A 15926-nucleotide genomic window follows, 5' to 3' on the forward strand; every position below is an offset into this window, starting at 1 on the left:
TCCAAAATTGATTGTGATGACAGTTATATGACTTTGAATATCCTAAAGGCCACTGAATTGTACACTTTACAATTAAATGACTTCAAATCCATCTTCTTACAAATTAACCCTTGGTCATAAATAACACTGAACAAAGCCATTACCTCTTCTGCTAAAAAGTACTTTAAATAATCTAAGGTGGCTACTACATTACACTTTTATGTTCAAAAACACCCAGTTTTATTTACTCAGTCACTCTATAAATACTTACTGAGCACTTACTATGTGGCACTGATGTAGGTGTTGGTAATAGAGCAATTAAAAAAAAAAAAAAGAGGTGATGCCATTAGAGCAAAAATCTGCAGGAAGAGAGAGAGTGAGCTCTACAAATACCTGGGGCAAGGGCATTCTAGTTGGCTGAAACGGCAAATGCAAAGGCCCTGAGCCATGCACATGTGGCAACTTTGAGGATTAGCAAGGAAGCCAATTTGGTGGCAGCAAAGTGATTAATGGGGGGAGAATAGTAAGCTGAGATCACACAGGAGGTGACCATATAGGATCTTCTGGATCATTCTAAGTAATCTGACCTTACTTTTACTTCAGGACAGCACTTCTCAACCAGAGGTGATTTTTGCCCCCCAGGGAACATTTAACCATGTCTGAAAACGTTTTTGGTTGTCACAACTACATATGTTTGTGTGAGATCTAGAGAGTAGAGGCCAGGGATGCTACTCAACATCCCACAATGCACAGAACACCTGGCAAAAAGAATTTTCTGGCTCCAAATGTCAATGGTGCTAAGATTAAGAAACCCCGCACCGGGGGTTTTGAGCAGAAGAGTGATAATGATCAGACTTTTTTTTTTTGGCAGCGGCCAGTACAGGGATTGAACCCTTGACCTTGGTGTTATCAGCACCATGGTCTAACCAACTGAACTAACTGGCCAGACAGACTTTTGTTTTAATAGAACAATTCTGGTTCCTATGCTGAGAATATACTAGAAAGAAGATTAGTTAGGAGGCTGCTATAGTAATTCAGGAAAGAGATGACACTGGTGGTGACTTGGACCAGAGTCACAGCTGTGAAGGTTGTGAGGAGAGATTGAACTCTGGATATTATTTTGAGGGCAGAGTCAAAAATGTTTTCTGATTAATTGAACGTAGGTGTGAATTCCCATACCAACAACAGAAATGAAAGGAAAGGGAAAGGAAAGAAAAGTGTAAGAGATAAGAGAAGAGGCAAGGCTTCTGACCTGTGCAACTGGAGAAAGGCATCATCTTTACTGAGATGAGGAAGACTTTAAGGGCAGGCTGGGTGGACGGGTGGGTAGGGGAGCTCAGTAGTTAGGTTTTAGATATGATAAGTTTAAGATTCCCTATTAGACATCAAGTAGAGGTGCCAAATAGGAAGTTGGACATACAAACTTGAGGTTCAAGAGAAAGGTCCAGGTTGGAGATATAAATCTGACAGTCCAATTATTTCACAGACTGGATGAGCTCACCGGGGGAGTGAGTGTAGATAAAAAAGAGGTTTAAGGAATGGAGCAGCCCTGGGACCTGTTGACGTTTGGAGGTCAGGGAGATAAGGAGGAGCCAGCAGCAAAGACAGAGAAGGAATGGCCAATGAGGAGGAAAACTAAGGGGTTCTCTGGAAGCCAAAAGAAGAGAATACTTTAAAGAGAAGGAGGGCTGGTGGGTTAGCTCAGCTGATTAGAGTGTGGCGTTGTAACACCAAGGTCAAGGGTTCAGATCCTCATACCAGCCAGCCACCAAGAAAAAAAAAAGATGGAATAATAACATGTCTGTGTGGTGATGGGGGTGATCCAGTAGAGAGGAGGGGAACTCCTCGGCAAAGGTCTTGCCAGGTGAGAAGGGACAGGATCTAGTCTCTAGCAGGCAGAAACAAGAACCAATCATCCATAAGAACAGGGGCGACTGCATATGGGCAAGACGCAGAGAGGTGGGTAGATATAGTAGTGGGTACTTGTTTTCCTTCACACAAATTCCAGCGTGTCAACCTCTTACTTAGAACACAAAACCCGCCGGTGGTGAGCCAACTGACTACCTCCCACCAGCCTTACACTCTACTTCTGTGAAACTGGCCTTGGCAGCCACACATATCCTACTGGTGGTGGCTCCAAAATAGCTATAAAGCCAGTTTTCTCCTGCCCCATAGTGAATGCATTATGAATCTAATTGCAGGATTTTATGTAATAATTTCTGACTGCCTATAATTATCTCTACCTGGGTATCCAGACAGCAGCTCAAACTCAACAAGTCTAAAATAAAACTAAACAAGCATCCTTTTATCATTTCCTTTTGTCTGTTAATAACCAGTGCTCCTCTAGATATCCCAGCTCCGTCCACATTCAAACAGTGGCCCAACTCCACATCTTCACGTCCTTGATGGGACCACCATGATGAACTTCCAGCTGGTCTCCGGGCCTCCCAACCCTCCCTTCTCTAAAGACAGGGTCCAAACATTTTGCTTTGATCATCTCACTCCTTATTCTCCATCCTCCATTCAAGCCCTTCTACCATGTGGCCCCACCTCTTCTGCTTCACACCCACAGGTGTCCTCCAGGGACTGTGCTTTGGTAATCTGGAGACTTGTTCCCCCTTAACCCACAACCTCTGAATCCCTGCTCATGACATTCCTTCTCTCCTTCTCCATCATCAAAATCCTATACATCGGGCCGAGCCTGTGGCGCACTCGGTAGCGTGCTGCGCTAGGAGCGCAGCAACGCTCCAGCCGCGGGTTCGGATCCTATACAGGAATGACTGGTGCACTCACTGGCTGAGTGCCGATCACAAAAAAAAAAAAAAAAAAAAAAAAAATCCTATACATCTCTTCACTGCTACATACTTCAATAAAAAATTTAAAAATAAATCTAAGCATGTCACGTAGACTAGGAGGCTATAGAACACTCATTTTACTGGAAGTATAGACTAGTACAGCCATTCTGGAGAGTAATACAACAGTACTTAGTATAAACATATTAACTAAGTATAAACACATTAAATAAATACATAAATATGCACACATACACACATTCTGTTCTTGGGAGTATAACTCCCCAAAATTTTCACATGGTGCATAAAAGGATACATCTGAGAATGTTCACTGCAGTATTACTTGTGGTGAGAGAAGGCTGGGAGTGGGTAACTTGGGTATCCATCACTAAGAGAGTGATGCACACCAGGGAGAAGTAAGCAGCAGTCAGATGCCACAGACTAGACGGTCACATAACAACAGAGATGGATCCTAAAATGCACCACACATTACAATACTAGGTGGAAAAAATGAGGAGAATGATGTAGAAAACATGACGCCATTTACTTAAATTTAAAACACATGCACACAGGGCTGGCCAGTTAGCTCAGATGGTTAGAGTGCAGTGTTACAACATCAAGGTTGAGGGTTCGGATCCCCGTACCAGCCACCCTCCAAAAATAAATAAATTAATTAAATTAAATTAAATACATGCACACAATGCAACTATACACATCTTGCAACTCATACAAACAAAAAGGAACATATATATTAGAATGATTACTACGGGGGCAGGTATGGGAATGAGATAAAAGGGAATTAATAAGTTAAACCAGAGCAGAGCCTTGCATGGCAATGATACTGAGGAGCACAAAGTAAAAATATGATCAACTCAACCCTCTGTACTGAGGCAAAACATTCACACACTGCCTCACCATTACTTTATTTTTTCCTTTCATTTTTTTGTTAACAGCTTTACTGAGATAATTCAAATTCCACACAATTTGCCCATTTTAAGTACACAACTCAATGTGGGTTTTTTTTGTATATGCACAGAATTGTACAATCATCACCACAATCAATTTTAGATCATTTTCATCACCCCATAAAGAAACTCTGTACCCTTTAGCTATCACCTCCCAATCCTACCTCCCCAACCCACATCATTCTACTTTCCGACTCCACGACTCTGCATGTGCCTATGCATTCTTCAAGTGCACTTCACATGTCACTTCCTCAAATACCTCCCTTTGTCATTCCAGCCAGGGACGATTCCTCCTTATATACTATTACTATGGCACTAAGTTAATATCACTTAAATGGCACTTGTCCTTCACTGCTTCACATTGCAAATATTTTTGTACTTCATCTCCCCTGAAAAGCAGTAGGTTCCTGGAGGGCAGAAGCTATGCCTTGGCTCTCTCTGCATCACAATTCCCTGCACACAGAAGTGCTCTATAAATACTTCAAGAATGAGTTATTGGGCTTTATTTAGTCTGGAACTCAGGTTTGTTGGGATCACTTTGAATTTAGAATCTGTTATCCAATATGTTAGCTTTATGTCATGTGTGAATTTTATAAACCTCCATTTTCTATCTTCACCTAAGTCATTGATAAAAAGGTTGAAAAGGACAGGACCAAGCACAAATGCCTAGGGCATGTCACAAGAGCTCTGGTGGTGACCCATTAATCAACACTCTTTTGGTCCCACTGTTCAATCAGCTGTGACCTCTCCTAATGGTATTATCACCCAGCCCATGTCTTTTTCACAAGGGCATCATGAGTTACAGAGTTGGAAACGGGAGTGAAATGGAATGAGAAGGAAGGAAGGAAGCCTTTTCCATCTATACCGTTCGAATGAGAACATATTCATGAATTACTTATATAATGAAAAAATTTCTTGAAAAAACAATGTTTTTTTGGGGGGTAGCTGGCTGATAACAGGGATCAAACCCTGGACCTTGGTGTTGTCAACACCACACTCTAACCAACTGAGCCAACCGGTCAGCCCTCTTGAAAATAACATTTTTAAATAGGAAAAAAAAATGGTTTATAAAACATGAATAAAAGACTTCAGATGCCTTGCCCAAATCAAGATATATAGCCACAGCATACCCTTGACCTATATCTCAACCTAGTAATCCTGTTAAGAGAAAATTATTTTTGTAAAACTCATTTTAGCTTCCTAAGTGTTCAACGGACATCTGTTTTAAAATTCCATCCAGAATTACCATGGGCTTATATTACACTTACTAATCTGTAGTCTCTGAAATGCATTACCTTATCTCCATCTTTGAAAACTGGGATAAGTTGCCTGATTCACTTTTTGGCACCATGGCCACTCCCCACAGTTTCTTAAAGATGACCATGGTGGCTCTCGGTTTACCTCTGCAAGTCTCTCCCCACACCCCAGCCAGGATATAATTCACCTGGGCCTAGAGACCTGAACACATCTAAAGCTGCAAGGCGCCCTTTCGCCTAACCTTTATGGCTTCAATTTTCTTCTCCCAGGGTTTATTCTATTTTTTCTAGTTTGAAGAACATTTTCCTTGATGGAGAAGACATATGGCACCCAGGACTTTTGTGCTCTCTTGCTGTCCCATTAACATCACACTTCCATCACTAAGCATTGCTAATCCACAGACTATTCACTGCTCAGCACTTCTGTTCATCTTGTTCTGAACATGGCTAAAACAATAAAGGCCACCTTTAGTGCCTCTGACAAGCCTCAGACCATTCTGTACTTCATCTTCCGTAGCCCTTCGCAGGGGAGTCCAGGAATCTGCACCTTCCCTTTCTACTGTTTTGTTTTGTTTTTTTTTTAAAGATGACCGGTAAGGGGATCTTAACCCTTGACTTGGTGTTGTCAGCACCATGCTCTCCCAAGTGAGCTAACCGGCCATCCCTATATAGGATCTGAATCTGTGTCCTTGGTGTTATCAGCACCACTCTCCCAAGTGAGCCACTGGCTGGCCCCCTTTCTACTGTTTTATGCATCTTTAAAAACCTGAGCTTGTGAGGGCGCTCCCAGTGCAGCTGTACTTGGAAAACTTATAACCTTTTCTAAATTGGAATTATTCATGATTGTCAAAAGATACTTCAGGCAAGTGGAAGAAGAGCTACTATCAATGAACTAGAGCACAGATGACAAAACCACCTCATCAATGAAACTATCTCATATTCCCTTCTGGAACTTTAGTAACTAAACTTTCTTGGGTGCAGTTTAAGACTCCAATAAGTCATGTTATAAAAAGGGCAACGTTAGAGATGCCCACAGGATATTATGAGAACACAGAGGATTCAGTACTTGATTGCTTTTTTAAAAACCAGAGATGAAAGAAAGCAATATATTTGTTTTACCTCATCAAGATCTTTGGTCTCTCTACCCAATTCATCATCATCTTCATCAGAATCAAGCTCTGGTCCAATATAATTCCCAAATTCATCATACAAGTCAGTATCCATGATGCTGAAATTCAAGGTGATAAGAGTTAGATTCTGGCAAGGTAATCCAGGCCTCCATGACATGGCCCCACCTTTCTAGTCTTAACGATTGACCACAGCCCTTCATACAACTCCTCTCCAGTTACATCAACCTACTGACTGCTTCCCCCAAAGCCCAGTTTCCCCAATTCTCTGCCTTACTCCACATCTCTACTTATATCCTCATCCCTCCACTTCTTTTTTTTGGGATGGCTAGTGTGGGGACCCGAACCCATGACCTTGGCCCTCCACTTCATTTTTTAATATTAAAATAAATTTAATTTTAAAATAACATTATCAAACAGTGGCAAGAACAGTACAAATAATTTTCTTTTTCCTAAACGATTTGAGACTAAGCTGCTGACACAATGCCTTATCACCCCGGAATATCTTAGTGCAGGAGTTAGCAAACTCTGGCCAGTAGTCAAATCTGGCCCCTCCACCTGTTTTTGCATGACCCTCAAGCTAAGACTGCTTTTCACATTTTTAAATAGTTGGGGAAAAAGTCAAAAGAAAAATATCTCATGATACATGAAGACTCATAATATTCAAATATCTCCCCCCACCAGCCAGCCGCCAAAAAAACAGAAACAAATATCATTGTCTATTAAAAAAGTTTTATTGGAACACAGCCATGAATACTCATTTATATTACCTGTAGTTGCTTTCACACTATAACAGCAGAGGTAACACAAAGCCTAAAATATTTACTATCCGGCCCTTAATAAAAAAGTGTGCCAACCCCTGCTTCAGTATGATTCCTATAAACAAGGACATTCTCCTACATAACCACAATACAATCATCAAAATTAGAAAATTATTGAGACATTACTACCACTTAATCCAGACCCCATTCAAGTTTCACAAATTGTTCCAACAATATCCTGCAGTCAGGATTCAATCCAGAATCACCTGTTTGCATTTAGTTGTCGTGTCTTTAGTCTCTTTCAATCTAGAACAGTTCCTTAGTCTTTCCTTGACTTTCATGACTTGACACTTTTGATTACAAGCCAGTGATTTTGTAGAATGTCCCTTAATTTCCTGATGATTATATTCAGGTTATGTATTTTTGGCAGGAATATCACAGAAGTGATGTGTTCTTCTCAGTGCATCTCCTATCAGGGGATACATGATTTCAATTTGTCCTATTAGTGGTGATGTAACTTTGATGACTTGATTAAGGTGATGTAGGCCAGGCTTTTCCTTGTAAAGTTACTCATTTTCTCTCCGTAATTAATTAGGACTTTATGGGTTTTCTCTACTTCAATTATTGAAATTCTTTTCAAAGGAACAGTTCAAATGCCACCTCCTTCACGCTTTCCTAGATCCTCAACTTCTCATTCTCCTGTGCTGCTACAGGCTTTTGCATCTTTATCAGTATTTAATTTTGTCTTGAACAATAGTGAACTGTCCTAATTACCCTCACCAACAACCATAATTTACAAGCAATAAACAATGGACTACAGCAGGGGCTAAGTGGCAGGACTCTGGAGTTGGAGACCTTGATTTGGAAGCTAACATGATCACTAACAACTACATTACTTCAGATTCATTACTTCACCTTTCCAAACCTGTTTTCTCAACTGGAAAACGGGGTGAATAATCCTCACTGCATAAAAGGGTGGGGATGATTCAAAAAATACCCTGTGTAGGGCCGGCCCGTGGCTCACTTGGGAAGAGTGCGGTGCTGATAACACCAAGGCCACGGGTTCGGATCCCTATATAGGGATGGCCGGTTAGCTCACTTGGGAGAGCGTGGTGCTGACAACACCAAATCAAGGGTTGAGATCCCCTTACCGGTTATCTTTAAAAAAGAAAGAAAGAAAGAAAGAAAACAAAAAACAAAAAAAAAAAACCCTGTGTAGAGTTTAGTACAGACTCAGACTCAAATATTAGCTAACATTATTTTTAGCCATTTTTCCCCTCCCCTCCCCATTTTTAGCCATTCTTAAATAGAACCCCGTGTTCCTTGTGTTTACCTGTCAATGCCCAGGACAGCATTTTGCTCAAGTAGGAACTGGACAAATGTTAACTGAATGGAATGTTTAATTTTGAGATACTGATATTTCTTGCATTAAGCTAATGCCTCCACCTCCCTCAAAGCCACCTGCTGAGGGCTGACTGTAGACAACTAGAAAATTGGAGAGCTCCAAGGACTGGTAATTAAATGTAAATTATTATGGAAACTTTCATATGCATAGAGTTTTTTTTTCATTTCCAAAGAGCTAGCATATCTATATTCATTTCAGTCTACCGAGACCTTCATCAACTGACTGCAAAAATGTTCATAGAAGGCTGTTCATGAAGAAGCCAAGCTCATTTCTGACACAGGGCCACTGCGTTTGCCACTCTCTTGTTCCGAAATGCTCTTCCCTTGGATACTTATTTATACCTTGTTCCTTTTTTTCACTCAAGTCTCTACTAAAATGTCACCTTCTCTATCACTCTAAAAAGTCCTCCATACACACTCTCCAACCCCCATTTTACTGTTTTATTATTATTATTAACATTTATGACTAGGTGGCATTTATCTATTCATTGGTTTACTGTTAATTTCCCCAACTACAACTTAAGCAAGAGCTTTGTTTATCACTTAGAACAATGTCTGTTACGAAATAGGCCCCCAATAACTATTTGTCGAATGAACGAAGGACTCCAACAAGACACACAGAAGACAGCTTGACTTGCCCACAGTTGCACAAAACTAGTGACTCCTGGAACTAAACCTCACTTGCAGTTTCCCTCTGTAACACGGCTCACAAAGGAGTACCGAAGAAAACACGGAGGGAGCTTGGCACAGAAGGGGGGAAGATGGAAGAGGGAGTGAGAAAGGGCACTGGAGAGTTAGAGCACGACCCCTGTCCCAGAGACGGGATTTTACAGAGAGAAGATATCGAGGGAACCCCGGAATCGGGGCGTATGTGTGTGTTGGGGGCGGGGAGTGTCTTTCATTTTCTTTCCCGCTCTAAGCCGCAATTTACCCATCTGTAAAGCGAAAAGGGCAGATAGCATATAGCACCTCTTCCAGATCTGACGTTCTTTAACTCCTCATCCCACCCGGAACAACCCTCCCGTGCCGCTGACCCGCGCCGCTCACCTCCCGCCTGCTCAGCCGAGTGCTCCAAGTCGGCCGCCCGAGACCGCTCTTCCGCCCCACGCCGCGGCCACGCCTGCGCCCGCCGCCAGGAAGGACCCCGCAGACGCCGCCGCCGCGTTTCTGCCCCGGAGGACAGCCCTCCGCCTGAGGACCGGCACCAAGAGAAGCCGGCCTGTGGAGACAGGAACTGACAGGTGGAGTTGTGCGTCCCCACATCAAGGCGTGTGCTGTTCTAAAGAGAGTGAGAACTGAGGACGCATAAATTTGATCAGGCACCTTGGGACCACCCTTAACGGGAGGGGCCTTCGAGTCGATCACGTGGGCAGGCTGTTGGAGCAGTTGCTGGGCAACCACAGCAGCTGGGCGTGGTCTGTGCTGAGCTGCTTCCAGTTCTGCTATATCAGGGAATCCTGAGAAACAAGAAAGCAAGGGGACCAAGGCCTGGGCTGCTGAGGCGAAGGTCCGGGTGGCTGAGTAAGGGAGACGGAAGGGTTAGTTCTACTTATTTAATGACTGGGGGAGGGCTCAGAACTGGACAGGAGCCAGGACACCTGGCTTCAGTTCTCGGCCAGCCCAACTCCCTTCTTGGCGTTCACCTTCCACACTTTGGGGTGGGGGTGGCTATGGGACTGGTTGCAGACTTCCTACTTTCCCGTCCTAGGGCTGTTCATGATGACTCTGCCACAAAATCTAGCTGAACTCATCAGGTGTCTGAGGTTCAGAGTGGTCTTACAACAAGTAAATGCCAGAACCTAGACTAGATCTCATATAGATGATCTCCCTGTAGAAGGGGTCAATCAGCCTCAGATACGCAGAGGCTGCAAAAGTACAGTGATAGAACTAAAGACATTGACCAGGTACCTAAGCATCAGCGCTCCAGCCCTGGGCTGGACTGAGGGATTTGGGGATGGAGATCATTGAGCTCCTTCCTCTGCCATTTCTACCTGATTCCTTGCTCAGGTGTTGCATCTGGTTTCGGTGAAAAATACTAGCCTTCCGCATTGAAGACATTTAATGAAAGATGAAATTTTATCCTTGCACTCAATAGTGGCTAGCAAGAGTTCTGCTTTTGTGTGAAATCCTGTATCGCAACAACTTGCTACAGAGCGATCCTATGTGGGAGAATGAAAGGACTGAATTCTGAGATCCAAATGCCTCCTTAACTGAAGCACTAAAATTAAAATATTTTTAGAGGAAAGGGCCGGCCCGTGGCTCACTTGGGAGAGTGTGGTGCTGATAACACCAAGGCCACGGGTTCAGGTCCCTATATAGGGATGGCCGGTTAGTTCACTTGGGAGAGCATGGTGCTGACACCAGGTCAAGGGTTAAGATCCCCTTACCAGTCAAATATATATATATATATATATTTAGAGGTAGAGAACAAAATTTAGACAGGACTCTGGGCCGGCCCGTGGCTCACTCGGGAGAGTACGGTGCTGATAACACCAAGGCCCCGGGTTCGGATCCCATATACGGATGGCCGGTTAGCTCACTGGCTGAGCGTGGTGCTCACAACACCAAGTCAAGGGTTAAGATCCCCTTACCGGTCATCTTTTAAAAAAAAAAAAAAAAAAAAAATTTAGACAGGACTCCGAACCAAAAGTCAGGACTCCTATCTTATTTTCAGTGACGTCTTGTGTAAGTCCTCATGGTGTCAGTCAGTTCATCTCTATAAAGTAGAAAACTAGATTTTTGTAACAACCCTTCCCCCCTGCCCCACCAAGATAAGTGACATGATATCCAGAGTGCTTTTGATCATTTTGTGTTCTGGCAAAGAACCCAGAGGCATCCTCTTTCCCCTGATACTGACCCTCTATTGATGTGCATTCCTTCTGCCTTCCCAGGCATGGCCATGGAAAGGAATGATGTCATCGACTTTATGGCTTTGGAGAAAGAGCTGCAGGCTGCAATCACTGCTGATGAGAAGTATAAACGTGAGAATGCTGCCAAGCTACGGGCAGTGGAACAGAGGGTGGCTTCCTATGAGGAGTTCAGGTTGGCTCACCACCATTTTTCTCAGGCCCTTCTGTTGTGGCAGACTATAGTGGTTAACAACAAGTGCTCTGGAATTAGACCACTCTGGGCTTCAGTCCTGACACCATTCTCTATTACTTGTGTGATCTTGTGCAAGTTCTTTAACCTCTCTGAGCCTCAATTCCCCATCTGTAAAAGAGAGTAACTGTTGTTATAATTAAATGAGCTACTGCACGTAAGACTCTGAGCATGGTGTCTGGCACGTGTGAAGTGCTCAAGAGCTGTCAGCTGTCGTTGATATTGTTGTTATTATTGTCAAATTGGCCTGTGAACAGGTTCAGCCTATATCACGCAAAGTCCAGCTGCCTCCCACCTGCAGACACAGCATTAAGTCCATCCCCCAATCTTTGTCTTTTGCCCGCAGGGGTATTGTCCTTGCATCACATCTGAAGCCACTGGAGCGAAAGGATAAGATGGGAGGAAAGAGAACCACACCCTGGAATTGTCACACTACTCAGGGAAGGACTTTACAGGATGAGGCCACTGAAATCTCCCAGGTTGGTGAGGCCCAGACTCTTAGATCAGCAGGATTCTCTGCCTGAAAGCTCCAAGCCTGTCTTATTTCTCATGTTAAGCCAACAGAGACAGGTTTCCACTTCTGGAAAGGAAATCAACCAGCAGATAGTGAGGCTGAGCTCAGCTGGGCAGAATGAGTCAGAGAGGGAAGCTAGGCAGGTCCCTTTCAATCAGTCCTTTGCTTTTCATTCCCAGATCAGATTTGGGATGCTCTGCCTCTGGGTTATACGGTACACAGGATAACAACCCTGTGGCAGTGTTGGGAGAGAGACCTAGCATGTCAGATCCTTAATACTCACTTAGAGTTATTTATCTCTTCGCGAGATTTCCGATCAACCCCTCCATCCTACTCAAAGTAAATCCTGACTTACTGTTGAAGACCAGAGCTGTGTCCCCATTCATCAGTGGGGAAAATCCCAGTACAAATGAGAATCTCAAGTCGTGGACTGGATTCCTTGGGACCCTCCCTTCTAGTCCCATCCCCAGTTCCTTCATCTGAAAACTAGGCCCACAAGGACCACAGACTTCCCAGTGCTTAGTGAGCAGTACCAGAGTGAAGATGAAAATCCACAGGCTCCCTCGCTCTCACTGTCCCAGAGCAGCTGGAAGAGCTCTGGATTCCCTTTTCCTCTTTTGTGATCCAGGAGAAAACACTCCTCCAGCCTGAGACCTCAGCAGAGTTCTACCGTGATTGGCGGCGACACTTGCGGAGCGGGGCAGAGCGATACGAGGCCCTGCTGCAGCTCGGGGGTCCAAAGCTGGGCCACCTCTTCCAGACAGATGTGGGGTTTGGACTTCTAGGGGAGCTGCTGGTGGCACTGGCTGATCACGTCAGGCTGGCCGACCGGGCAGCGGTGCTGGGGATCCTGCGCAGCCTGGCCAGCACCGGGCGCTTCACCCTGAACCTGAGCCTGCTGAGCCATGCAGAGAAAGAGAGCTGCAGAGGATTGTTTCAAAAGCTGCAGGCCATGGACACCCCCAGACCCAGAAAGGAGGGACTCAATCAGGAGGAGCAAGGTCTGGAGGAGCAGTCTGGTGGGCATCAGGATGAGGAGAGGCTCCTGCAGGAGCTGCAAGGGCTGTACCAGATCAATTAATAGGACTGGGTACCTACAGAGGCCCCAGTGATCACTGGAAGCTTTTTTTTTTTCGGTTATTGTCTTGGGGTTTCTGCAGGACTATAATGAGAAATCCACACCTAATTCCCTTCTCAACTTTGAATTTTCAGAGAGAGAGAGCAGGAATCGAGCCTTCCCCACTTCTCCAGTCCCCCAGTGCCTCAATATTTTGAACTGTAGGGATCCATGGGACAGTCAAGGGCCCAGGAAATTGAAAGCCGTTTTGCTTCTCACCCTTCCAGTATGCTAAGCCTCTAGCCCACTGGCCCTGAGAGATGGGTGTGTGCCCAACCAAATGCTGACTATACCAGTTACAGCCTCCACTCAGAAAAAGGAAAAAGCAAAATCGCTCATCTTCCATGGTAAATAAACACTGAGCTCCACAGCTCTTAACGAGATTGTTTATAACCCAAAACCAATGAATGGACATTTAACAAATGATTAAATGCTACCTCATTTGAGGTGTAGCATATTTCCCTAGGGACTGAATTCTTGTTCAGATTGGGCCTGGGAAAGCTCTGGCACTAAAGGCCTATGTGGCTTCTAGAAATCATTGCCAAGACGAGGCCTCTATATGAGGAAAGGATTAAACAACCAGAAAAGAAGCAACAATCTACAGAGGAAGCAGCCAAGTGAAAGGTGATTTATTCCCAGCTGATGTACAAGGTGCTCTTCTAATGTTTCAGAACTGATCTCAAAGGAGACCATTCTAGAACCTGGCCCTCACTCCCCTTTCTAGAACTCACCCAAGAATGGGTCAAGGGAAACCAGAATGAGAAGTAAGGGCCCAGGTGCTGGGGCAGGGAAATCTCCTCTGCTGCACTGCTCCAGGCCCTGCCCCGCCTGCCTGCTGGAAAAGTCTTCCCCTTGTCAATCTAGCAGATGAAGGAAACCCACCTTTGGTGCCTTGGTTTTGATTTACCCCTTGGACCCCGCGCTCCTGCAGGCATGAGCCTGGCCCACACCACTGTGTTCCTGTGGGCATGGGGGAGTCTCCAGACCTTTGAAATTGTGGAAAAAGAAAGCATTTTTCAGAAGACCCCTTGCCCTGCTTTCCTCATGTTTGACAATGCAGCCTACCTGGCCGACATGAGCTTCGAGCTTCCCTGCCACTGCAAGCCCGAGGAGGTGTTGGCTGTGGTCTGGTACTACCAAAAGCACCTAGGTAGCAGCCACACTAAAGTGCTGACGGACTTCGATGGGCGGGTACTGACAGAGGCAACTCAGGTACGTGTGGGCAGTGACATGCTGGCCCGCTTCAGCATCCGCATGTTCAGCCTGTTGGTTTTCCGGGCCCAGCCTGAGGACTCAGGCCTGTACTTCTGTGGCACCCGCAAGGGGGACTACTTTTATGCCTACGATGTGGACATCCAGAGCAGTGAAGGAATGGTGGCCACCTTCCAGGACGAGGGCCAGGAGCCCTTTGCAGATGAGTACCACGGGAGCCTCCATGTCTTCACCACCTTCTGGGAGTGGACCCCCTGTGACCGCTGTGGGGTACGTGGGGAGCAGTGGCGCATTGGCCTCTGCTACCTGCAGAGCCCAGACCTCTCTCCGCGCTACCACAAGACACAGCCCGACGTGGTGTCCTGTGGCTCGCGGGCTGTGCCCAGGAAGCTGCGGACCATGGTCAGGGACCACACACCTGAGCTGCTGGTTCGGAGCTGTGTGGTGCCCTGCGAGAGGAGGAAGTCGATCCAGGAGGGCGTGCTGGCCATCTTCAACTACGTGTCCAAAGTGGGCAGCCGGCCCTGGCTGCCCCAGGTGCCCATTCAGTTTTACCAGCAGAGACTGGGTCACAGCCTTGTTGTCTCCTGTCCTGGGGCCCGGCCAGAGCACGCTGTGGCCTGGGACAAAGACCACCAGCACCTCTACCGCACACAGTACCTGAAAGGCGTCAACAGATCCATGAGGGTGTTCATCGACCACGGCAACCAGCTCCACATCCGCTTCACCCAACTGGGTGACCGGGGCATCTACTATTGCTGGCGGCAGGGGGTGCGAGTGGCTGCGTTCCGGCTGGGCGTGGCATCTCCAGGGCGCTACCGGGCCTCATTCTCGGACCCTGAGACTCGCTCTGCTGTGCAGCTCACCCTGCTGGGCTACCTGCTCATCACAGCAGTCTTTGTCACCATTCACCTCTATCGTTGCTGCTGTTACTTATTTCACTTTTGTCCCTACTTCTCCCCTTAGGCTCTCTCTTCCCTAGCTCTGGAAACCAGTCGTGCTTCAATGTGTTTGTTAAATGATACCAGATGCCTCCGGGCGGGCACCCTGGACTGGGACTTGGGGTAAGGAGGCATGGACAAATCTTAGTTACAAGCTGCTCCCCATTTTTGTGGGCAGGTCTGGGGCCTGGTCTGGGAAGTAGGGAAGCCTGAGGCAGGTGGGAGATTGGGGACCAAGGTTAGGATGGAAGTGGCCAGGGTGCACACACTCAGGTCGGAGAAGGAAGAAATGAACTAATATTTCAGTGTTGAATGGTGTTTGAGGTGCTTTATCTTCTTGCCTTTGAGGATTGCCAAGTGGGCCCTGGTTGAATTGGGGGGAGCGGGGAAGGGGAAGGAATTAAAGAGCGGAGGGACTAGTGCATGTCCACTTTGGCTTCCTGCCTGGCCTGTTCTGGGACTGGCAGGTGAAAATAACAGGTTTGGGAGTAAAGGTAGAGACTACAGCAGGGGAAATGGCTGAGGAAAGTGGAGATCAAATTTAGGGCTTTCCTGAGAGATGGTACCCTGGCAGGGGACTGGAGGTGAGCAGGGGAGGGAGCGAAGGACAGGTGGGGGGCACCAGGGCTGTTATGGCAGAGCAGGGTTGAAGGTGGCATTTGGCCTGTGGCTGCTGCCCCGGGGGTGTGGGCTCCGAAGACAGTCAGTAGTAAGAAGCGAGTTGGGTCTTGTCCGGGGCTATATCTTGGCCCCAGCTGC

General features: G+C 46.0%; 3 protein-coding genes across 3 annotated transcripts in view; 2 read left to right on the forward strand and 1 right to left on the reverse strand.

Moving 5' to 3' along the window:
• Positions 1-9413, reverse strand: part of EFTUD2 (elongation factor Tu GTP binding domain containing 2) — a 36663-nt gene extending 27250 nt beyond the window's left edge. Inside the window, exons 1-2 of the mRNA XM_063080325.1 lie at positions 9332-9413; positions 6112-6220 (exon numbers count right to left, since the gene is read on the reverse strand). Of these exons, the coding sequence (XP_062936395.1) occupies positions 6112-6216 (105 nt within the window). The 5' untranslated portion in view covers positions 6217-6220; positions 9332-9413. The remainder of the gene's footprint in view (positions 1-6111; positions 6221-9331) is intronic.
• Positions 9414-9741: 328 nt separating this feature from the next.
• On the forward strand, positions 9742-12978 carry CCDC103 (coiled-coil domain containing 103). Its single transcript, XM_063081462.1, has 4 exons — positions 9742-9822; positions 11176-11326; positions 11730-11862; positions 12526-12978. Exons 2-4 carry the CDS (start codon positions 11178-11180, stop codon positions 12976-12978), a joined length of 735 nt encoding a protein of 244 aa, XP_062937532.1. The 5' UTR covers positions 9742-9822; positions 11176-11177.
• A 969-nt stretch (positions 12979-13947) lies between these two features.
• On the forward strand, positions 13948-15192 carry FAM187A (family with sequence similarity 187 member A). Its single transcript, XM_063080348.1, has one exon. It carries the CDS (start codon positions 13948-13950, stop codon positions 15190-15192), a length of 1245 nt encoding a protein of 414 aa, XP_062936418.1.
• Positions 15193-15926: the final 734 nt, after the last annotated feature.

The sequence above is a fragment of the Cynocephalus volans genome, chromosome 16 (genome assembly GCF_027409185.1).
Source record: "Cynocephalus volans isolate mCynVol1 chromosome 16, mCynVol1.pri, whole genome shotgun sequence".
In the NCBI taxonomy this organism is placed as follows: domain Eukaryota; kingdom Metazoa; phylum Chordata; class Mammalia; order Dermoptera; family Cynocephalidae; genus Cynocephalus; species Cynocephalus volans.